Below are 24,876 nucleotides of genomic sequence, written 5' to 3'. Positions count from 1 at the left end.
TTAATTAAATTTCATTAGAAGCAACAGAGCTGAAACAAACTCATGAAAGCAACTGGTATGTCAGGTGGTATTTATTTCTACATTAAACTGCAAATACTCCCTTTTGGCCCTTAAAATTTAGTTTAAATATTTAACTCTAATGGCTTTTAGAATTGTTAGTGAAATTAGCTTCAATGGATCTTTAACAGTTTACCTTAAAAATAGATGGAAGCATGTTTTATTACAGCAAAAGAGTTGCAGGTTTCATTGATATGCAAAATAGGATATGGTCTTACATCACACGGACCATGCGTGAGAATATTCTGTTACTTTTTTTTTTATTCGAAGCCTTTTACTGAATAAGAAATAAGGAAGAAGTTTAACTACACTCATTTGGAATGTTTTCTTTCCCCACCAATGTGATTACATTAATGGATCTATTCTACTTGGAAACGACTAGGAAACTGCCACAATGTGGAACCATTACATTTTTCATATGTGGTCAGAAGAGCTTAGCTATTTACCTTCTGAAGAGGGTGGCAGTGATGTTTGTTTTCATCTTCACCTGGAAAATAGGTCCCTGAACAAGTGATCTAGTGGGTGGATGGAAGGAGCTCTCGGAGCCTGCATTTGATGAGTGGATCAGCTTGGATGGCGAAAAGCCCAAAGGATTTCACCACACTTTCCTTCATCTCAGGTCACTCAAAGAAAATGAGAACTGACAGGCTCTGTAGGCCACAGCGCCTTCTAGGACAAAGAAGGCAAAAAAACCTTGTATTTGCTACTTTAGTTCCGAGTATTTTCTGTATGTTCACTAGGAAACCCTTGTTTTAAGGCTAAGTCTTACCAGATTAAGGAAGTTCCAAAGCTGTTTAAAAAAAAAGAGAGGGAGAGAGAGAGAGAGAGAGAGAGAGAGAGAGAGAGAGAGAGAGCTGTGACCATGCATTGCCTACCCCTGCCCTACTATTTATGTTGGGATCTAAGTGATACCCCAGTAGAAACAAGCCATCATGATTTATTGTCGATCCTAATTGCTCACTGAAACTTACATCTTAGTCATAGGGATGATGTCCTTTGTCATAAGGAAAGAATGTGTCCATGCTTGGTGGCTGGGGCTGGTAATTCATGTGGATAGACATATCTACTCCAGAGGCTGACATCTAAGTATCTCCACCCAGAGCCAGCCTGGTCAGAAAAGTCCATGAGAGTCTTATATCCAGTTAACCAGCAAAAAGCCAAAAGTGGAGGTGTGACTCAATGGGTAGAACAGCCTTGAGAAAAGAAAAGAAAAAGCTAAGGAACAGCAAGCACCTAGGTCCTGAGTTCAAGTTCTAGGACCAGTACATACACACACAAAATTGCTGACTCTGATTTTTAAGGGTAGAAGACAAACCCACCAAAACTATCTTTGGAACCAGAATCGTAAGTAGGCACATCCAGACGGAACCTGCTGTGTTATGGCTGGTTGCTAACTATGTCACCCTCCATTGCCCTGACCCGCTCTCTAATGTACGGCTTATCCAGGTGCAGGGGCCAGTGACCCGCTCTCTAGTGTATGTCTTATTCCAGGTCAGAGGACACCGTTTGCCACCAACAACTCAAAATCACGCTGCCTGCTAAAGCTGATCTCTTTCATGGGAATGTGGCCTATGACTGTCCCTAATCACCCGTCCCCCAAGCCCTCGAGTTCTTTATTCTTCCTCCCTACCTCCTTTGTAAACTCTTTGCTGCGTGGCTTGAGCCTTTCCTCTTCTCCATCGCATAGTCTCCTTCTCCATCCTTTCTCTGACTCCACGAGGTAGGGTGCACGTCACGTACTCAACTGGCGGTGGCCGCGCATTTTCTGGTGGCCAGGGCCAGCAGATGGGAGCCCGGGCACAGGGCCACGCAGGAGGTCCCATTCCCACACGTAAATCCTCTCCACGCCTCTCACTGTCGGTCTCTGCTCTCTGTCAAGCATGCTTTCTGGAACATGACTGGTCTCTGTTTTCTCTCACTCGGTGACCCCCATTCCAGAGTCGACCCGTGTCATGTCTTGGGCAATTCTGGCAATAGGTGTGGGTGGCTACAGCCCGGTCCTGAAAGAAACTGGAGCACAGCCCAGGAGAAACCAACTGTGCTCCGCTCTGGCTTCTGACCCTCCTTGCCTGATGCTCGTAAGGGTCGTGTGTGGAGACAGCTGAGGATTTACCACGGGCAGGAGCTTGTATTTCCTGAGCCCCTGGCTGTCAGAAGCAGAGGAGGTGGAGGCCTGTACCCGCTGTGACGTGCGCACTGACTCTGCACCCACCCAGCGCCCAGAGCTGCAGGTAGAACGATGCTCTGAGATGATTCTCAAGATGAGTAGCAAGGAGCAAAGTTCACATGCACTGAATCACGGGCAGCTGAGAGAGATGAAAAGGGAGCAGGCAAGCTGATCCCCCCTTCCCCCGCCCCCCCCCCCCGTGGCACTGGAGTACACACGCATACACACACACACACACATACACACACACACACACACACAGCTCAGCTGTATGTACGCCATCAAAGGCAGAGCAACAGCAGAAGAGGATTCTGATGAGATTGCTGCAAGCTAAAATAGAAAAACAGTAACGATCACTTTCTTATAGATCAGTAGAGGCTAACAGTAACACCTATGGAATTGATTATTATTTCGTGTCATAACAGTTTTTTATTTATTTATTTTTTTTGCCTGTCCTGGGGTTCAAGCTCTGGGCCTGGGTGCGGTCACTGCGCTCCTTTGTGTTCAAGGCTAGCACTCTACCACTTGCGCACTTGATAGTGTCACTTCCTGCTTTTTGTGTGGTTAATTGGAGGTAAGAGTCTCATGGACTTTCCTGCTAGGGCTGGCTTTGATCATGTTAATAATGCCCTCATCTTTTGTCATTAAAGCCAACAGCATACATTCGGCACTTGCTGTGTTTAGCTATCTCGCTAACCACAAGGACCTCAGAGACAAGCCAGTGTCATCCCCGCCTCCCAGCAGGGAGACAGAGCAGATCACAACAGCGAGGTGAACACAATGCTAGGAAGAGCAACCTAGGGAATTACTGTCCGCACCCCCTCCCTGCCCTCCGCCCCTGCCTCTTAGAGACATCATGCACTTAGCAGCCCTGCTTTGATCCACAGGATGTAGTCTCCTTCCGCTTTACCTGGCACAGAGCTCAGCGGGACAGGTAAACAGACAGAAGTGTCTCCACGCTGTCTACCGAGACACATACATGTGTGCAATTGCATCCCACAGCCAGTGAATGCTGGGTAATCAGGTGTGCTTGGGGCCCGGGATGCACAGGGTTCTGACCTATTTTAGTTCCTGTAGAAGCTAGCCTTGAGAAATGCCTTGTCTGCCATACCCAAAGGGAACCGGGCTTGGAGCGCTCCCGGGGAGCTAGCCCTGAACAAGTGCACATGTTCTAGCTCTGCCTGTGCAGAGACCACAACAATGCACGCGCCCTCCCCAGAACAATCCAAACAGAATTCCAAGGGTTACACACTGGTCATTACTGTTTCCTTGAACTCCTTAAGCCGATGAATATGGTTTTCCTTCATTTTTGGAGGGAAAAAGGATAAAAGCTAGAAAGAGAGTTTCCCATAATTATCCTACTCATGTGTGCTGGAAGGGAGAAGCTGACTCCTTACAGCTTTCTCGCCCTGCCTGGGTCTCCGGGGGCCGGGCCAGCGGGGAGGATCCATGAAATGCATCCTCAAGCTGACCAGTTACCCGGCGTAACTGGGTATCAGTGCGGGGTGACTGAGCCGTACCTGGTACCAGCTGCCCCTTGTCTCTAGCACCCAGTATTCCCGTGCTTTCCCTGGCATTTGTAAGGATGTCTCCTCAGAAGAAGTCCATTCAAGTCCTGAGAGTCGAGGAGACCCTGACACCCCAACTCTGTCTCCTCTTCTGCGTGCACACCTAACCGAACACCCTAACCAACTTGCAAGCTACCTACCTACACCATCCCACGCGGGCTGAGTGGTGTCTCTCCAGGAATGCCAGTCAACGTGGAGGCCTTTACTGGAGGCACCAAAGTATAAGATGCAGAGTCTCATAAGAAGTTTGACACCCTTGCGTCCCATAGGAACTGAACAGTAAGCTTACCCTTGTCACACTGCAGTGGTGACCCCCGCTGCCCCCATGGCTCCCTGCACCCTGAACCCTTAGAACTGCTGATGTGGAAGATTATAGCCTTAGGAGAGTAATGAAACAGAAACACACCAGAAACTTCAACACAAGAGCCCAAACTCCTGGAAGGACAGTAAAGAGGGAGTGATAAAGACAATCAGATGGCTCCTGGTGGCAATTTAGAGTTCAATGACTTTGAACTTCTCTTCTCTTTGGATTTCTATCTCTATCTACTTGGAAACCTTTAACAGCCTCCAGTTTTAAGTTTAATGTGTTAAAAAATGAAAAGCAATTTGAGGCACAGATCTCATATCACACTTCTGACGGCTTAGCCGGGTCTAGAGCTGAAGGGCACATTTTTGGGGTCATGACGCTGGCGGACTGCAGGGCCGCCGACATTTAAAAAGTTCCTTATCATCGGTCTTGAGGATTAACTGCCCAGCCTGGTCTGGTGGCTATCCCTCACTCTCTACTTTTCTTCACTGAGCTTTCTTATCTCACCCCTCCAAACTATAGAGAGGGTGCTTCAATACACACTGTAATAGAATACACACACGCACACACACACAGACAGAGAACTATCTGGCCAACAATGAGTTAAAATTACAACAAGAAAAAAAAACCGTACTCAAGGAAGCAAAGAATGATGGGAAAGATACTTGCTTGAGTTGCGCACACTCCCTGTCAACTATTTTCAAGTCTGAGTGACATCACAAAGTAAACGAATAGTAAATTGACTGCTACCTGGTTAGATAACAAATACAGTGTGTACATGGCTAGTGGGAGAGAAGGAATATTAGTTTAGCAATAACATTCCCAGAGAAAATCCGTCCTCATTTCCCTTCTTAGGTAAGAAAGCAAAGCATTTTCACTCAAATGTTCGTACGGTAAAAGATGAAGAGCACCGTGAGATTCATGCTCGGGTTAACCCAATTATCCAGCATCTCTGGGGTGTAGTGAGGGGCGACCCAGCCTGGCCCCTTGTCTCTGGCATCGGATACTTGTCTGCTTCCCATGACATTCAGAAAGATGTCTCCTCAGAAATTTCAAGTCCCTCCCAGACCTTCTTGAGGCCCAGGTGTTTGAGTTCTACAGCTGTGCATTGCACTGAATCTTCAAATGGGGTCTGAGGTAGAAGGTCACTCTTTAACCTGCCTCCTGTGGGAAGCCCTCCTGCGGGGGTCTTGACGGTGGCTCAGAAAGCAGCTCAAACCAGGAAAGTCAGTTGGGTCCGTCTTCCCCCAGGCTCTTACCGCATTCATGATTCCACAGGCGTCTTGCTGAGGCCCTGCATTCCCAGTACCCACACACCCTTCTCATCCTCCTTAGGAACCTGCAAGCCCCAGCGTCTATAGACAAATGATGTCAGGTCACGCGTCTGTCACGCAGTCCCATGCTCAGCATTGGCCCTGCTGAAGAATCTGGAAGCTTAGGTCCCTGTAAGAAAACTGCAGTTTCGCTTCTATGTCCGCTTTCCTGACATGTCCAACATGGAGAGAGTGATGGGTCTTCAAACATTAGCCAGTATTGTTATTGTAAAACGCCTTGCTTCCGTTAAATGATGTACAGGACGGCCATCGATTCATGACCAGAGCAGCCAGGGCTCTGATTGAGAACTGTGTCCTGAGCCACAGCTTAGAACAGCAAAGTGTTACGGATGAGACGCAGATGAGAGAGGACCGACATTCATTTGGTCATACATAGGCGTTAGGCTGTCGACACATTTTTATTTCCTTCAACGTGAGTGGATATATGTTTAAGAAATCCTTTCTCATTCCCAGACATGAGTCATGGGTGCGTACAACGTGGGAGCCTTTTCCACCCTTCGCATGCCTCCCCATGGGGAGAGGTCAGCGTATCCAGTGCACAGATGTGAAAGCGGAACTAGGGGAGTTGAGGAGATGGGTAGAGTCGGGAGAGGTGGGGGGAACGATGGAAGGGGTGGCGTTGGTTGAGGCGCGTTGTACTCACAAGCGGACGTGTTGCCCTGAAACCCTTTGCCCTGCGTAAAGGCAACACTTAAATCATATAAATAAGCTTCGTTCCCCTGGCATTGCTATGGGACTTAGGAAAGAACCCATGCGGACATTTCCTCCTCCTACCACGATCCCTGTCCTTCATCACTGCACACGCCTGCTTTCCCCCAAGGAGAGATTCGCACCCTGAGCCCTTCTTCCTTCATGACCTCAGGTGCCACCAGTGTCCAAGCTTTCAGGGCGGCCCACCATTACCTACACTCACTCCTCAAAGGCCTTCAGCGGGCCTCACCCCTCCTCACCCCTCCTCCTCCTTCCCACTCCTTCTTTCCTTCTGTACTCGGTGGTCTGTTAGCCCCGAGGCCCCTGCATGCTGTATGGCACCCGGGACCCTGCGGACATGCTCCCTTACGCCTTCTCAAGTAACCGCTGTCTCATTTCGCTCTCCGCACCCCGTGTCACCGGCCCTGGCGACAGGGTGGCTGTCCTCTTTATGCCACAGTATTTTCGAGTTTTTCTTCACCCTGCACTGGCAGCTCACATGTGTAGTCCACACCACTCGCACCGCTGAGACCCGAGAACTGAGGTGTAAAGCCAGCTGAGGAAGGAAGGGCTGGGAGACATTCGTTTACAGTGAACCTACAAAAAGCTGTGGCTCTAGTGATGGAGGAGGAGGAGGAGGGTGGGGGGTGAGGAAGGGGAGGGGGGGGAGGAAGGGGAGGAGGAAGAGGAAGAGGAGGAGGAGGGAGGAGGAGGAGGAGGAGGAAAAAGAAAAGGAGGAAGAAGGAAAGAGAAGGAAGGAAGGAAGGAAGGAAGGAAGGAAGGAAGGAAGGAAGGAAGGAAGGAAGGAAGGAAAGAAGGAAGGAAGGAAGGAAGGAACGAGCTGTTCCCCACTCAGGAAAGAATCTGTGAGGTACCCATGCCAGTAGTCCCTAACTCTTGTGGGATCCTGAGTCCACTGACTCCTTTTCCTTCTCTGTCTCCTCCCTCGCTCCCTCCTTTTCCTCTCCCCTGCAAACTGGTGCTGGTCCCCATGACTTTCCCCTCTCCCTGTCCCTCTTGATGGTACTACCCGACAACCTCCATCCAATTTCACCCACTCTGCACCTGCCCCGTAGTGACTGGATATGGCTGGAGAAACGCAAACTCTTCTGCTCATTAGTCACCTCACTGTAACTTCATTGTCACAGACCCCCAAGTCCCGCTCCAGCATCCTACCACCCAACCCCCTGGCCACAGCCAACTTGTGAGCCCCACGCGCCCTCTCTCCTGCCCCTTCCTCCTCGGTTTCATTCTGTAATCCCTAGTCCCTGCTTACTTTTGGTAGATGGCCTCACTTCTCATCTTCTGGGAGGGAACAGGAAATGACCAGGGAGAACGCCCTCGGTCTCCTGTCTGCAGCTCGCCCCTCGCCTCACTGTGTGTGAGCTAGACGGCCTGTCCACCGTCCTCCAGGCCTGGGGCCAGTCACCTCTTTGAGCCCTGTCCGCCTTTGTCCCCCCCCCACTGTTCTCCGCTCTTGAAAGTCACCAGCTTTCTCCTCCTGATGTTGAGTCATTCCATCCGTAGGAAGTACTGCAGCGTCCTCAGGCGCGGCTGTTGAAACGGCTCGCGTCCCCCCCTCTCCCCGGGCTCCCGGGCTCCACGACTCACTCTGCTGCCCTTCGCGTGGGTCCTGGGCAAAGGCTGTCTCCTCCTCACTGGTTCGCATCCCTACGCGCCATCTTGCAGTAGCCCCCACTGACATCTCCAGATAAAGCTGCCTGCCCGGCACACACGCCCATCCTCCCAAGACCCAAAGAAGTGCTTGGTCCTCTCTATTTGCTTTGTCTCCTTTATTCACCTGCTCTCCTAATCTTACCTGTGGTCACCCCTGCCTAGGCCTCCCTAACCCCCCTGGCCACCCCCACCCCCCCAGCTAACTATCCCTTCTCTGCCTCCTTGATGGTCTCTGAACTCCCCACCCCCTCCACCAGCTGGCTGGCCCGGGAGCCGCTGCCTCCGCCTTCCTTTATTTGCATTTAAATAACAGCCTCTCTAGACCCTAGTCCTGACATCTGATTTGCAGATTCTCCTAGATCCTGCCCCCCTTGTCCTGGCCTTATGGGGGTCTCTATTCCGATATGCCCCAAAGGCAGTCTTGGTTTCCACCTCGTAAATTGCTTCCCCCTTGTCTACCTGGGTAGAGGAACACACCTCCCGCCCCGTGCTCGGCCTCAGCCGTCGGGGTAGGACTGGAACTCCCCAGCCCACGTGCAGTAGCAGCGGCGTCCTCAGCAGAGTCTCCTGCTGGTCCCCACGGCCCCCGTGTGAGTCTGTGCAGACTGTCCCCGCACCAGAACGGTCGCCCTCCCCCTCCCCCGTCCTGCACAGCGCAGGGGCCTTGACACTCAAGGGCTCCCGCCTTCCTGTCCCCTCGCTCAGTCCTGGGCCGCAGAAGCCTCTGCTCTTAGTAGGAATCCTCGAGGGACTCAGTCCAACGCGTCAGCGAGTGCGTACAGGGCCGCCTGTACTCCACGACACCCCTTGAATCCTTCTCCCCCTCGGGCCTTCTCTTCACTGCTCTTCCTCCCTGGGCTTGGAAGTCCCACTTCTGTTCTTCCTGCCCGGCTCCCTGTTGCCCTCTGGTCCAGGGCCAGGCGATGGCACTCACTCTTCTGCTCCAAGGAGTGGACAGGGCCGCCCCGCCGCAGCCTTGGTTCTCCTGCCTCCGGACGGGCCCGCTGCCTGGGGACACCCCGGCGCCTCGCAGGGTCCAGCCCCTCCTCCGTGCGAAGGGAGAGCGGAACCTAACTCAGCTCTTGGGATGGCTCAGGAATCGTGTCCCCTGGTAATAAATCCCAGTATTTGCCAGGTAGCGCCTTCTAAAGGAACCTGCTTCTGGGCTTGGCTTCGCCTTACCAGTCGGTGACAGGAGTAATGAGCGTTGGATACACAAGAGGCATAAATATGGAAACGAGTGTGAATTGTGTTCCTTATTAACCTTCACCTGTGCGTATCTGCGATCATTCTTTAGAGTGCGTTGAAATCCTTAAAAGTCATCCACCACCACCACCCACCTGTTAAAACACACACACACACACACACACACACACACACACACACACACACACAGTTGGAAAAAGTTGTTGCCCTGAATGGAAGTCGGAAGTGGGGGCCGCCCTCCCTTCTCCTGTTGTCAATCCGGACGTGGGACTCGCTTGCAGGGGAAGTGGGTGCAGTTTTCGTTTGTTTGACGTCAGAACTCACGGCCTTCCATGTGAAAGACGGGCACTGCACCCCTTGAACCAGGCCTCCGGGCTTCCTGTGAGGTTCATTTTCAGACCAGATCTCCCATAATTCCCTGCCCTTTTCCCCTCCGCCCCCCAACACCCGCCTGCTTTGTTTGAATGGAACTCACCGACTTTGACCCAGGCTGACATTAGAACTGTGTTCTCTTGGCCTCTGGCTTCCAATTCATTAGAACTGCCGGCGGTGCCACCACACAGTCGGGCTCCACTTAGGCTCTCACTGTAGTTTTGCTGACCTCAACTTCCTGGTCCTCCGGCCTCCACCCTCCAGGGGCTGGGCTGTCCCCCCTCAGCCTCCACCTGAAACAGATTGTGAGGGAACCTGCCGGGGAGGGGAGGGGCCGGTGAGATGTGGAAGGGGATGCCCTTGATCACGGCTTATCATATTCATGAACTGCTTTGTTCATTGGCACTCCTTGGTATAACTCCTTAAAGGTATTTTTAACTAAAAAAAAAAAAAAAATTGAATTGAAGTTAGAAGGTAAGACTGGAAGGAAATGCCGTAGTATTGTGGATGGGAGCTCTCCGGGCTGGGAATCACAAGGTGTTTCAGTGAATCTTCTTCATGCTTTCTAAATTCCCAACCCACCGATGGTGTCTCTTGCGTGTGTTCTCCTTAAAAGTAGTTCATCCGGCCGTCCCCGTGTTGGCTAGGTACTGGGAGGCTGAAGGAGAATCCATAGGGTGCGTTCGGCCCTTGCTCTCCGATGGGGTGTTTCCTGGAGCCGCCAAGGGTTGAGGTCAGAATGCTTAGCAAACCAGGAGGGTTGGGCCTCTGTGGCTGGGAAGAAAGAAACCACAGAGGGAGATAAACGGGAAGCGAGGGTTTGGCGTCTGATTGCGCACCGGTCTGTCCCCAAACCGGGAGAATGATGAGCACCTCCCGCTTGAGGATGCCTCAGAGGCTTTGAGAGGGGAGGCAGGCAGAATGAAGACCGGCAGGCCAAGGGCAGACATCCCCAGGGTCACCTGGCAATCTGAGCATCCTACCTACATGCGCTGGAAACCCCCGGCCAAAGCAAGTCAGGCGCCAAGATCATTTATTCAGCGTTGGGGAAAGCAAGGCAGCACGTAACGCAGACCCTCCCAGTCCTCCTGCCTCAGGAGGGGAGCGTCTCCGTTTCCCCTTCTGCTCCCCGTTAACCCCGCTGAGCTGCACAGCTCCTGACTCTCTTCTGGAATCCTCCAGAAGCGTTCTGTCACCGATGCCAGGCGGAGAGCAACGCGGGGGCCTTCCCGGGGTAACGGGAGCGCACTGTCTTTGCAGGACGGATGGTCACAATACCACTTTGTAGCCTCATCGTCGACCATCGAGAGGGATAGACAACGGCCCTACTCCTCCTCCCGCACGCCCTCCATCTCCCCTGTGCGCGTGTCACCCAACAACCGCTCAGGTAAGAGACCGCCGGGGGCCCCCCCGAGGCCTTGGCTTCCCCCGGAGCAGACCCACGCAGAGGAGAGCTGCCCAGACGGGGCGTGCGGACGGTGTCTGAATGGTTCTGCGTGTGTGTGATCCGTTGGAGGTCTTAAAGCGTGTCTGCCAGACTTTCCTGCTCAAGCTGGCTTCAGGCCTCGACCCTCCGATCTCAGCCTCTTGAGGAGGGGGAATTAGAGGCATGCGGCAGAAGCCCCATCTTCTACTTTCTTTTGGTCGCGGTAGTAATTCTGTGAAACGCACACATACGTTGAGAGCAGGGCTCTCTCAAACAGGCTTCCCAGGTCTGGAAGGCCTGCTGTGAACCTGCAGTCAGCAAGGGACGAGGGTAAGAAAATCGCTGAAGTATTTGCTTATTCGAGTGCTCTGTGGGACAACTTATAAGACTCAAAGTTTGAATTCTACTTTCTTTGCAGTGGGAAAATGTAGCAAAGGAGACAGGATGTTCTGTTTCTTCCTCTGCTGTGGTATCATATCCATTTTGATTAATTATTAACTGTTACTACAGCCAATCAATCTGTCAGTTATCCCGTGTAAGCCCTGTACCGGGGCTTAAACTCAGGGCCACCTGCTCTCCTTGGCTTTTTCGCTGAAGGCAGGCATTCTACCATTTGAGCCATACCTCGATTTCTGACTTTTTGCTGATTGTTTGGAGATAAGAATCACAGGGGCTTTTCTATCCAGGATAGTTTGGAACCATGATCCTCAGATCTCAGCCTCATGAGTAGCTAAGATTACTGACATGAGACACTAGTGCCTGGCTTGGTTGTTGTTATTTTTTTTTAATTCTGTTTGTCATATTCCTACTGCTTCAAATTTGAGCAGAATTTTTTATTTGTTAAAAAAAAAATTCTTTTACATCCCTTTTCAGCCGTTTTCAGTAATGCCAGAGAATAAGGAAAGACAAAAGGTGAAATGAATATAAACACATCATTTAGTACGAGACAAGGCAGGGTGCCGCCCTTTGTTAACTCAACACGTAAGTTTTCAAAACCTCTCGTTTGATTTCCACGCTTTGATTTCCATCCGGAGACTGAAGGAAGAGTACATGGTTCTACACGCCCGCGGCTACCTGGCATGCCGCCTAGGCGTTCCTTTGCGCCAACCTTTCTTCCCTTTTCTGCCCTCCGCTTGCTGAGGAGATTGTGTTGGGTTGAAACGCCACGGCAGAGCCTGTGGCAGCAGGCACCGAGCGGCAAAGTGGTTTCTCCTTCCCTGAGAACAATGGCCTTAGAACTCGGCCCCAGATTTTACTGTCAGCATGAGAAAGAAAGCCAGAAGGCCTGAGAAGGGACAGAGCCGCGAGTCTAGGACACCCTCGCAGCTCTAATTACGAAGAACCACAGCGAGCCGGCCTTTGAAAGGCAGGACCGATGCTTTGTGAGAAGGGGCAGGCCAGGCTGGGGGTGTTCTGCTGTTCAGGAAATGCCATTTCCTAGGCCAGGCACACCCAGACACTAACCGACGCCGGTGTGTGTGCTTTGATTTTCTTTTCTTTGCCCAGAACTTATCCTGATTTGTTGGAGACTCAGAGCACTGCTGTGTGAGGTCTCCGGAGATAATTACACACTTGATGTGCTTTAATAAACATCACCATCTGGGCGATAGTGGGCTCTCATTTTCAAAGCTTGGGTCAAGAGTCTTGAGAACACTGTGCCTTCATGATTACATGGCAGGGACACCTAAGAGACCACTCCCAGTGCAGGAAGACCCAGCAGCAAAAGGGCAAGGAAGTGGGCGGGGGGGGGGTTCCTATAAAAGAGCACAAGCAAAAGAGAGAAGAGGGACAGAGGAGGGAGGAAATGAGGGAGGCCAGCAAGCAGTGTTCTGAGCACAGCTAGGAGCTGGACACAGCCCAGCCTAGTTAAGGGATTGTTATGGGGCCCCAATTTCTTCACAGAAGTTCCCCCTTTAAGCTCCAGAACCCCAAGAGTCCGTGTCATAAATGCCCCCTCGTCTACCTACTGGAGCAAAAGTGGCTGGTGTCCCAGGCTCCTCTCCCGCCAGAGGATGCCGCAGAGCTGGGCATCCTCTCCCCTGCCCCCCACGTGCTCCTGTGCCACAGAGAGCCATGGCACTGGGTGTGATCCCAACTCTAGGCACTTTGGGGAGTGATGGGGGCATTGTGAGTGCTGCCAGGTTTCTTTCCTCTCTGCCCTTCGGGTTTACACTCAAGAGCTTCCCACCCAACTGATGTTGGATGGGCTTCAAGCGTCGGTGTTGCAGGGGGAGTCTGCATAATTCATTTGCGTGAAGGACCGGGGTTAGAAATCCTGGAGCACAGAGCCTCGATCTGATTTTGACCTAGTTTGGAAAGCGGGCTGGGGGCCTTGCAGGGCTAGTGATCTTTCCCCCGCGCTTGGCATGACTGCCAGGGATTGGCGATCGCGGTGCCTCCAGTTCTGCCTTGCCTCTCTCAAGAGTCCCACTACCCCTCCGGAAGTGCAGCAGAGCTCACGTCTCTGCCTTGTGGGCTAGCACAGGGATATGTAAATAGAAGATACTCAGGGAATCCAGGGACTCAAACAGTGGAAAGAGAGGTATGTCCTGGGCACAAACAGACCCGGTTCTGGGGCCGAGAATCCCTATACAGGGGGTAGTCGGTGCACTGATCGGTCAACTGAGGCACAGGTGGAAAGGGGCTTGGACACTAGCAAAGGAAGGAAGGCTTTATGCTAAAACTGAAAGTTTTCTCAGGGAGGCCTGGCCTTAATCATCAGAGATCCTCATTAAACGGGGACTCGGAAGCCCCTCCTCGGCAAATTCAGACTCCAGTGGCCTAGGGAATGGTCTTGCAATACCCAAAAGGTTGGCGAGGTCTCTGGGTTAAGATTTACTCAAAATGCTTGGGACCTGAAGCATCTCATATTTCTGGTTTTTTCCGCCTTTTATAAATTTTGGATTTGGGAACAGTTCCATATACACAATGAGCTATATTGAGGATGGCTTTCAAGTCAAAATCGGAAATTTATTCATGTTTCATGCACACCTTACACACTTTATACAATTCTCAGATAACTCTGTGTGTTTATACTGCAACTCATTCCAAGAGGAACGGTGTAGAAGTTTCCAACTTTGGCGCCATGCCAGTGCTCAAAAAGTTTCAGGTTTTAGAGCATCTAGATTGAGGATTTATTGGGTTAGTGATGCTCTAAGTCATAACAGGGCCTCTGAAACAGTTCTGATTTGAAGAGAAAGAAAGAAATCGTCCCATTCTTAACACTGCTATGTAAACCTTAGGATGTAATCCTTAACTGTCAGCCTCTAAGACACACACATCCTCATTACTGTAAAACATCAGGGTCACAGAGTGAGGGAAAGTGAAGAATAAGAATACAAACCCCTCCCCAGTACAAAGAGTTTCAGGAGGACCATGCCTGTGTATGGAGGGGCCATGTGAATCCGTGACATTAACTGCTGGTATGAAAAGGTGTATACACACCGTGGAATGCGAAAATCGTCCTTTTCACTGTTTTACACAGCAAGTGCCCCAGCTTCACCTCGAGAAATGATCAGCCTCAAAGAAAGGAAAACAGACTACGAGTCCACAGGCAGCAATGCCACATACCACGGAACTAAAGGCGAACACACCTCCAGGAAAGACACCATGACAGGTGAGCACAGTTCCACACGTCCTCCGTGACCCAGGACGGGTCAGAAGAGGGATGTGTATGGGCTCAGGAAGGCTTAGTAGCTCTCCGGTCACTTGGGATCCTAAGAGCCGTGAAGCCCCAGGAGTTGGAAATGAGGACTTTCAGGTACAGGTCTAAAAACTGAACCTCTTAATCTTTGAAACAGCCAAGAGAAACTATAGTCTGCACACAATTTATTTTAATCTTTCCTTTTCACTTGACCAACTTTATTCCTTCAAATTAGAAAGGACTCACCGTAGACTTCGTTTCCATGGACGCGACTCATGGTAGAAGAGATCCCAAGATGGTGGCTACCGTATAACTAGGCTTAGCTCGCTAGGGGCAGAGGAAATGGAAGGAGGGTGAAAATAGAGGACTGCAGCTCCTTCTACGTTTTGGACTCAGGGCCTGAGCACTGTCCCTGGCTTCCTTTTGCTCAAGGCTAATACTCTACCACTTGAGCCACAGCACCACTTCCAGCTTTTTCTATCTATGTGGTGCTGAGGAATCGAACCCAGGGCTTCATGTATGTGAGGCGAGCTCTCTAGCACTAGGCCGTATTCCCAGCCCCGCTTCCTTCCTTTTATGGATTCACTTCCGAGCCTAGATGAAGTCTCCTAAGGAGTCTTCTCCACTCAGTGTCTGTCTCTGGGTGGCTTCAGAAAGCCCACGGCAGCTGTTACCTCCACCCGGTAGACCTCAAGGGCTGACCTTCGTCGTTGTGACTATGTCAGAGTCTCGGGTGCGCAGAGCCGTGTGGTCCCTTCCTACACGCGCTGACTGTTAAGTCTTACCTGGGGTCTTCACCCTCCCTCTAGGCCTTCCCAACGCCTTTTCACCAGATGGTCTCTGCATTCTTGCCATGGCTTCTGGTGCCTCTTCAAGCCATTTAGATCTTTAGTATATTGACTCCATGGGAGAGTCTATGTTTGTGGGGGATACAGAAGGAAGAAAGGTGCTTCTGTGTGAACCTGCTCTTAGCACTGGGCCAAAGAGAACATCCAGGAGAAATACCTGTGGCTCAGAAGCTACAAATATAAGGACCAGACTCTAAGAGGTCAACTGTTTTATACCCCCACCTCCAAAATTTTTTATTCTAAGCCACTGAAAGATCAAAATCACATCTTGTCCTTGAAACGACCTTTTCAGCAGCAAGTTATAGCTCCAAAGGCAGATTTTTCTAAGGCCTCTGCTATCATTCACTGTCTCATCAAATGAAGTGGCCACTGAGACCAGCCACGTGGTCCCTGTCCCCAGGGACACATACAGAAGTGAAGACAGGACTGGGAACGTGGCCTAGCAGTAGAGTGCTCGCCTCGCATACATGAAGCCCTGGGTCCGATTCTCAGCACCACATATATAGAAAAAGCCAGAAGTGGTGCTGTGGCTCAAGTGGTAGAGTGCCAGCCTTGAGCACAAAGAAGCCAGGGACAGAGCTCAGGCCCTGAGTTCAAGCCCCAGGACTGGCAAAAAAAAAAAAGTCAAAAGTGACAAGACAGACTGTGTTCATGGGGCTTCTGTGCCCCACCACGTTGGATGAGATTAAAAGACTCCGTGGAGTAGTGAGGCCGGCGAGGCCAGGTAGGAAGGGTGACTTCACCTGCCATGGATTCGGAGGGGACATCTGAGCTGTCACCTAACCAGCAAGGAGACAGCCTGGTAGCTAACACAGGCCTCCAGGGACACAGGAGAGCCAGTAGCCAGCGATGGGACCTGTCAGGCCCACAGCCCATACGAGGCCCACAAAATCATTTGGTTCCTAACAGGACAAGATGAATGCTTTCTTTGTGCATCTTATTCTATGTGCTCATGGCCATCTACCTGTACTGATAATTTTGTATGGCGATTTTATGATGTGATGAATATTCAGATGGCCTTTGGCCTTTGGAAAAAGGGGCCCCCACCCATGATAGGAAAATATGGAAGCTTCTGGTAGGTAGAAGAGCCTTCCTTTCCATTCATCCAGACTCCAGGCAGGTCAGAAGACAGAGTGGGGGGGGGGGGGGCCTCCTGTCTCTGCCCCCTCTAAGCTTGCAAAACTTGGGGGCGGGGGTGGGGGGGAACATTCGGGTGCCGCCCTCTGCCGGGCCTGAAGACCTTTGAGAAATGAACTGTCGGAAGCATGATCAAGCCCTTCTGTGAGCCCCTACGAGAAGCGTTATTCTTGTTATTCTCCAGCTAAAACACTAAGCTGCTGGTACAGACGAGGGCATGCTTCAGCGCAAGTGACAAGCTTTGATTATCCGCCTGTTCTCACCAGGAAGGGAGGCAATAAAACTTGCGAGATGACCATCTGTGCGTCACACCTGCCCTGAACCTGTCTGGGATGGGAGCAGTTATTGGAAGAGCCTGGCGGGCTGTGCAGAGCTGATAAAATAACTGATCTTCCCTGAATCACTGTATATATATATATATATATAATTTGAGGGGGGCCCTGAGCACATTCCTTCTGGTGGGAATGGTCCCTGAGTCCCCAAGCTATTCTGGGGCAAGTATTTGCTCTCACAGTCATTACTTCTCACTTGGAGCCGGGCTTTTCTGCTAATACCGGTGCTTTCCTTCTGCTTGTAGCTCAAAACACTGGTATTTCAACTTTGTATAGGAATTCCTACGGTGCGCCCGCGGAAGACATCAAACACAACCAGGTAAGGGAGACATCGCTCCGCCGGCAGGCAGCATTTTCCCATCCCGCTCACGGGACAGGGCTCAGGATTTTAGAAATTAGCTTCCATCTCACACTCAGCAGGCACGGATGTGCCGGGTCCTCTCCTTGCACTTGCCGGGGCACACTTGGCTGTGTCCTCGGGGTAGCGGAAGTTCCGAGACAGCCCTTGAGCCTCCTCCTGGTGCTGGGGCCTGGTCCTGCAGGAGGACGGACATTTCCGGAGTCGAAGCTGGCCTGGCGTGGGCATGTGTGCCCCCCCAGGAGTACTTGTGCTGGATGCTTGGTCCCCAGCGTGGCCGTGTTTAGGAGATGGGGCCTGTCGTGGGGGAGCCCAGCGGAAAGACGTCAGAGCTGTTGTCCTCCAGCAGGACCTGGAGTCAGTACTCTCGTTAATGGGAGCCGTTATCGGCAGAGCCCTCCTCTCTCTTTAGTGTCCTGTCTCTGGGTGAGATATATCCCCTCTCTGTCTCTCTATCTCTCCCTGCCTCTCTGCTTTTCTGTCTCTCTGTCTCCCTCTTTCATTCTCACTCCCTCTCTTTTCCGCTCTCTCCTCTCCCCGACTTTCTTTCTTCCTTCTCCATTCCTCCTCTCCCTTCATTCCCCCATCTCCCCATCCCATCTCCTTCTAGCTCTAGCTCTCGCCCTTTGATCCTCATCTTACCATCTATCATGAGGTCTTGCCCACAGCTTGCACTGAGACACATTGCCTTTGAGCCCCTAGAACGATGACAGTAATAAACCTCTTGTCTTGATAAGGTCATCCAACATCAGGCATTGACTGCCAGTCATGAATTCCTCCTTGCAGTAGGGAGAATTCTTCCGTCATACACAGTACTCGGTTACATAGAAACACCAACTCCAGTATAAACACCAGTGGGAGCACCTGGGAGCTTGTTTGCAAGTGCAAAAGAGACTTTTCCCTGGCTTCAGCACCCCCTCCATCCACCCTGGCTTTTCTGCATCAGAGCTGCATTTTAACCAGAGGCCCCAGCAATTCGTGCACATGCTCAAGTTTGAAGAGCTCTGAGCAGTGCATGGATAAAGACCCTCCACGTGTGTGTGTGTGTAAGTGTGTGAGAGTGTTTCTGAATGTAGGTGTGAGTGTGTATGTGTAAGCGAATGCGTGCCTATGTATGTACATGTGTGCACAGGCATACGCCCATGTGCATCGTTCAGCAAGCATTCTCTGAAGACTCCTCCCCTCTGTGCTTCTGTGGGAAGCCCCGGGGCAGAGGCCCCGCCTCCGCCTCCATTCGGAGAGGCCCCGCCCCGTCAGCACTCCAACTCCCGCCCTCCCCCGTGGACACCAGAGCCGCACAGACTCCTGGCAGACCTCTGAGGTCAGGACTTGTTTCTGCTGATGTCTTCCACTCCTGCCACAACAATGTGGGTAGAGGAGATGAACTCCAAAGCAAGTGCCTGAACTGCGATAAACACATTGGGAAGGGGAAAAAAAAAACCCACCCTGGAAAGGAACTGTGATGCTTCAGGACATCTTCTCAACACCCAGGGAGGGACGGCACCTCCCCTCCAGCTGGTGGTGGCAAAGTCCTCTGTGGACCATTTCCAGGGCAGGGAGAGAAAGCGCGGAACTCTCCTCCATCTGAAGCGATGTCTATTCTCTAATCACCCAGGAGACAGGAAGGGCTCCTGATCTGATTTCTACTGCAGCCTCCAGAACGTGACCCCTGGTGAAGGCCCTGTAAATGCCTGCCTGACACCTTGCTAACAGCCAACCAGCCCTCCCTTTGCTAAAGCCAAGAAGGGAACGAATAAATTCCCTGGGTCAGGGGCCCTAGAGAGATCCCCAGCACATCCCCGGCTGTTCCTGTGCCAGTGCACCTGCCCAAGCAGAAAGAGAATAGGACAAAATGTATGGGAGAATCCAGCTCCATTTACAGAAACCGACCCCTTTTCTTACAGCAAATGCCATGAAATCCTGTGGGTACAGTGAGCAAACTGTCTCCAGCTCCTAGCGAGACGCGTTGGCCTGTGGAGGGGCCGCGGTTCTGCGTCCGTTCGTGTCAGGCTAACCTTTAGTTCCTCACGTAGAGAGACACTCCCCGCCCTGGGGTCCCCTGACTGGCGATGAAGACACGCCCTGGTGTGGCCCAGAGAGCCTTGGCATCACACCGTGGGGCTACGGTGTCTTCCCAGCGTGCCTGCCATCGAATCGAAATACAGAGCACAGGCCACACGGTTCCAGTGGCTACACTGCTAAGAACAACCTGAGCAGGCTCACAAATGAGAACCGATGCACTACTCACAGGGGAACGCGAGCTAAAAGATGCGTGGGCTGCCCAGGCTCTGGGTGAAGTAGCACGGCCCGCGGGGCTCGCCAGGGCCGGAGCCCACGCCCAGCCTCTGTCCACGCCGGCCACACGCGGGCAGGGCAGCAGGCTGTGGTCACCACCGGTGACATGGTTATTTTTCAAGCGACTGGACTGCTCGCCCTACTCTAACATCAAGCTATGTCTAAAATCTCCACCCTGGAGAAGGAATGGTTATAACACTGCAATGACTGGACGATGAGGAGAAGTCACTGTTTTACATCTCGGGGACTCAAGTACAACCCTCTTAGTCATTAGAAGAGAAGATTCTAGAGGTGAGCTGGTAAACAGCCTCTGTGATGGGGCTTCACCCGAGATCGGTGTCTGCGGCAGACGTGACCAGACGTTGCTCGGCGGAGCTTTCCTAGGACAAACGTGACCTCACAACTTGCAGCCCAGGCAGTTTACCCGGGAAGGAGGCTCTGGTGTCCATTTGTTGCAGCAGCAAAGCTCACCTTCTTCCCTGTAGCCTTCTGGATGTCACCCACCAGCAGGACCTTGCAAGCTCCGAAGAGGAGGAGGGCAGTGGTCAGCCTTGAAAGAGGAAGAGATCCACCAAGGGAAAGGAGTTTCAAGTGGCTTCCTGAGATGATACAAAAAAAACCGTGAGAACTGAGAATGAGAATATGGCTGGCTGGATGGATTATGGACGGATGGATGGATAGATGGATTATGGATGGATGGGTGGATGGATGGGTGGATAGATGGATGTGGAATGGATGGGTGAATGGACAGCTTTAGACAGGCATAAGTATCCACTCAAAAATGTATTTACTCCCCTTTGAGCATTAGACAAGAAGAAGTGGTTCATTGTTGAATACGGAGTCCTCCTGACTATAGGCCTCTGTGTGTTGGCAGGGAGGGCTGCCCTTGGACAGTAGCGCAGCAATGGTGTGGGAAAGGTCCACAGAGCACACAGAAATTATGGGAAGAACAGGGGTACCCCACTCATGCCTGCAACCAGGAACATCTGCTCTTAACTCACCTTCCTCGTGATTCCCAATGCCCCCCCCCATTCCAGGCTTGCAGACTATGAGAAGCCTTACATTCTTTGCACATTTGGACTTTCACAGGTAGATAAAAAAAAAAAAGCAAAACACCTTCTCCCATTCCGCCAGCACTAACTAGACACGTGAGCACACGGGACAGTCTCTGTGAGGAAGGCCACTGTTCTTTGAAGAGCAGGTCGATTCCTGGTATAAATCAGTTACATGTGAAAGAGCGACTTTCACTTGCTTGGGAGAAGAATTACGCGCGGGCCATTAGTGGTATTCAGTTATGCACGACATGCTAATTACAAATCATTACCTATTAGCTGAGGCCGATTTCTCGAGGATGCCTCCACGCTGAACCTTAGTTAAACTAATAGAGGGAATCACGGAGTCTTCTGGAAAGTGATCAAACACTCTTTCTGGAACAGTGCTTTATAATGTACCCCAAAACCTCCTTCCTGGCCACATGTGCGCAGAGGGCTATGTATCCCGGCCTGCGTGAGCTGAGGCCCCCCTGACCCTCACCCCGGGGGAATCTGGAGGGAAGCCCCTGGAACGGGATCTCAGAGGACTCCAAAAGGAAAAGAAACACTCAGCTTCCCTACCATGCTAATAAACATCGCCAAGCAGTGCTCTGTGTCTCACTCTTCCTGAAGCCAAGTGGGGGAAATGAATTCTTGGCTTCTGGTTGCCTGAAGGCTCCTGTGTGTGTTTCTAGGCCCTGACCTCCAACAGTGGCTCACAGAAGGCAAGTGTGGAGAATGCTGAGGACTGGTGCTCCAGCCCTCTCAAGTCAGAGGCTGCAAAATACCACAGCAATATTATTATAGTATCATTATCATTCTTATATTATTATCACCTTCAAGCCATTGCACAAAGGGGTTTCAATTCAACATGTCAGCATGTCAGTATAATGCATCTTGGTCAGGATCACCCCTTTGAGCAGTCTCCCCCTTAATCCATCCTTGGTGGCACCAAGTTAGGATGTATTTCAATCCTCCAGAGAGCAGAGTGTGTATTATCCAGCCAAGGTCACAGTCACTTAGGCTGGTGTGATGGAGAGGCCCAATCTCAGGGAAGCCTCAGTCCCCTGGATCAAACACACCACACACACACACACACACACACACACACACACAGTGCAATCACTATAGTAAAATGGCACAGCGGCTCGAGCAAATCATTTGGTGGTTCTCTGGGGATTAAACACAGAATTACTCCCTGATTTGCTGCTGACTCTACACCAGAAAGAAGCAAAAGCAATGACTCAAATCAAGAAGCAAATATCTATATTCCCTGCAGCATTGCTCGCAACAGCCAAAAGGTACAATGTCCAACACCGAGACAGATAAATACATGCAGTCTGCCCCTACCAGGGAATAGCAGGTATTCAGTTTCTGTTTAGGAGGCAAAAGGTTGTGACAATCAGAGGTGATGATGATGTGTGTGTGTGTGTGTGTCTGTGTGTGTCTGACACTATACCACTGAATGAAATGATTTTCGGGTCTGAGGGGCATTGCATTCAGTGAACTGAGGCTGCCCCTGAAGGACAAATACTGCATGTCCTCAAACACAGAAGCTGAAGAAGTTGACTCCATGGAGGCAGAGAGGAGAACAGTGGTCAGTAGAGCCTAGGATGGTGGGGCGGGGGGGGGGGGGGTATAGAGACGTCAGCTAAGGCACCTGAGCGGTCCAGTAAGCTCTCCCATTCTACAGCACAGCAGGGCGACTTACTCACCATGTCTTTTATGCCTTGCATGAAGAGCTAGAAGGATGTTGGAAGGTTCTCCACTCAAAGAAGCAGTACGTGTTTAACAGGGAAATGCTAATGGTCCTGATCTCCTCATACGCGCAGAATGCTCGCGGGCCGATCACGTGACCACCCCACACCCCATCCTATGTACAACTAGAACGAGAAAAGGAAGGGCACACGGGAAAGACAACTGCAGCTGGAGGGCATCTGTGGAGATGGCCCGGGGGCCATGTTCCACATCTTTCTAGAAGGAGAGGGGAGGGCCCCTGGAGGGAGGGTGGCAGGAGGAACTTGCTCACCCCCATGGCTCCTCTGTCCTCTCCCTCCCCCCACACAGGTTTCAGCACAGCCCGCCCCCCAGGAGCCCAGCAGGAAAGACTACGAGACCTACCAGCCATTTCCGAATTCCACGAGAAATTACGACGAGTCTTTCTTCGAGGACCAGGTCCACCACCGGCCCCCAGCCAGCGAGTACACCATGCACCTGGGCCTCAAGTCCACCGGCAACTACGTCGACTTCTACTCCGCCGCCCGCCCCTACAGTGAACTGAACTATGAAACGAGCCACTACCCGGCCTCCCCCGACTCGTGGGTGTGAGGCTCGGCTCCGGAACAGTGCATGTGCATGCATACCACGACACACTTTCTTTTTCTTTTCTTATTTCCCTGCCACTTTAGTTTGTCCGAGCCTGTTCCGTAGGAAGGCCGTGATAACCAGTAAGGAAATAGCCAGAGCTATTTTAGAAAACTAAATGAACGGCAAGTTAACTTGGAAATGGGTAGAAAGCTAAGGCAATCCTAAATAGGGCAGTGTCCCAGCACAGGTCTAGGGTGAGCTGTAGCGTTTTACAAGTGCTTTATTCTGAAGGCGGAGGAGGAAGGAGAGAGGGGAGGGGAGGGGAAGGGGGGATTGGGGGTGGGGGGGATTGCCAAGCACAAGACAGATGAGGTTCCACACTTGATGGGGGACGGCTTCTCACACTTTTCTTTACTCCCTTTCATCCGTGTGACTCTAGGCTACAAGCTGCATTGGAGTTCCTCTGTACAGCAAGATGTTTCTTGCCTTTTGTTAAAGCATTGTTGTAAAGTATTTGATGTACATTACAGATTAAAAGAAGAAAAAAGCGCATTGTGTATATTACACCAATGCTACCGTATTCCCTCATCTATGGTTCTAAATATTGCTTCAATTTCAGACTTTTGAAAGATGTATGGATTTCCAGTTTTTCTTTTCTTTTCTTTCTCCCAGTATGTTTTAACAAAAACAAAAACAAAAAGCAAAAAAAAAAAAAGGAATATTTAGCAGTATTGTTCGTTCTGATATGTGAATTTGTGAAAACTAACCAAGGCACCCAGCATTTTGGGACAATTAACATCCATCATTCCACCCTCCTCCTCGTCAACAAAGTGCTTTGTCACTGCCTAAAAATTTTAGATGTAGATATTTGAAATAGATTTTTTTTCATTTATACCAGTTTTCTTTATGATGATCCAGTGTTAAAAGAAAATAAATTCCAATTGATCTGTCATCCACATTTGCTAAGAATGTCTATTTCCAAGGACCTTATCTTACAAAATACACATTCTTGCTTGTGTGTCTGTGCGTGTGTGGGTGTGTGTATGTCCATGTATGTATAACAAAAACAAAAACAAAACACAAATGACCTGTGTGAGATTTTCATTTCAATAGAAGTGATTTCATTTCACTTGCTCATCTTGTACAAACTTTTGTTTTGGGGGTTTTAGAATCAATGTCCATCGGTTCGTTCCTTTTGTACTGTATTCTTCTGATCATCTAGTGACTCAGGATATTAGGCCAGCTGAGATGAAGTTATAGGATTTTCACACGTTCACACATTCTTGGATATTAACTCTTTCTACAGGTCAGTTTCCTTCCACATTTTATGTCCTCAGAACACGAGAAACCATGGCCGACTCAGTAGTTTCCCCTTGGGGCCAATTACTTGAAGTATCTACAGAAGATGTAAACTGCTCGCCTTATCCCATCACCCCCCAAACTTTTCTGTTCGTCTGACAGGGAGCAGTAGACAATTACGAACTTGAAGCTAATGCTAGACTAGTGGTGAAAAGAGCTAAGAAATAAGGCTAACCATTTCAAAGAACGTGGGCTGTGGGTTAATTAGCTTTGCTCTTTAGATGCAACTGACTAAGGCCAATAGGTGCCTAGTAAATGTTAACTGTTCTTGGAAAAAATAAAAAATAATAAATCATGAAAGAAATTGGCTGCCATCTTCCTTTAAAAACTTGCTCCCTTTCTCTTTCCAAAGTTGAACTGAGCTCAAAGTCTAAAACACAGCGGTGCTTGCCTCAAATTTGACCAACCACCCAAATGCACTTGATCCGTGCAGATTTGGAGAAGTGAAAAGCTAATTTCCGGCATAGAGCATTAGACTGAAATTTACATTTGAATCTTCCTACAAATTCCATGGCCATGTTGGGCCTTGTTTTTCGTTTACCAAAAGATTTTGTGTTTTTGGATTTCCTCAAAGACGTACTTCCGCCCCTTGAGAGAGGAAAGCCTGCGGGGTTGAGGGTAGTGTCTGTGCCATCTCGATTTTTGTGGAATGAAATAATCAAGGACCACGGCAGAGAGTGTGGTATCGACATGGCCCTTCTGTAACCTCGTGACTGCTGCTTCCTTTCCAAAACATCAGCAGCGGCTCTGTGCGCTGAGGGG

General features: G+C 50.6%; 1 protein-coding gene across 2 annotated transcripts in view; it reads left to right on the top strand.

Annotated features, from left to right (window-relative positions):
- The window catches only part of Ctnnd2 (catenin delta 2), a 716,561-nt gene extending 692,767 nt beyond the window's left edge, over positions 1 to 23,794 (top strand). The window contains exons 20-23 of one of the 2 annotated variants that reach the window (XM_048368208.1): positions 10,639 to 10,765; positions 14,289 to 14,420; positions 17,010 to 17,083; positions 22,516 to 23,794. In XM_048368208.1, coding sequence (XP_048224165.1) covers positions 10,639 to 10,765; positions 14,289 to 14,420; positions 17,010 to 17,083; positions 22,516 to 22,776 — 594 coding nt within the window. In that variant the 3' untranslated portion in view covers positions 22,777 to 23,794. The remainder of the gene's footprint in view (positions 1 to 10,638; positions 10,766 to 14,288; positions 14,421 to 17,009; positions 17,084 to 22,515) is intronic. The other variant, XM_048368209.1, reaches the window with a different exon arrangement.
- Positions 23,795 to 24,876: the final 1,082 nt, after the last annotated feature.

The sequence above is a fragment of the Perognathus longimembris genome, chromosome 19, assembly GCF_023159225.1.
Source record: "Perognathus longimembris pacificus isolate PPM17 chromosome 19, ASM2315922v1, whole genome shotgun sequence".
NCBI lineage: Eukaryota > Metazoa > Chordata > Mammalia > Rodentia > Heteromyidae > Perognathus > Perognathus longimembris.
Note: the sequence above shows the minus strand (reverse complement) of the source record. Positions and strands in the feature narration are given on the sequence as shown.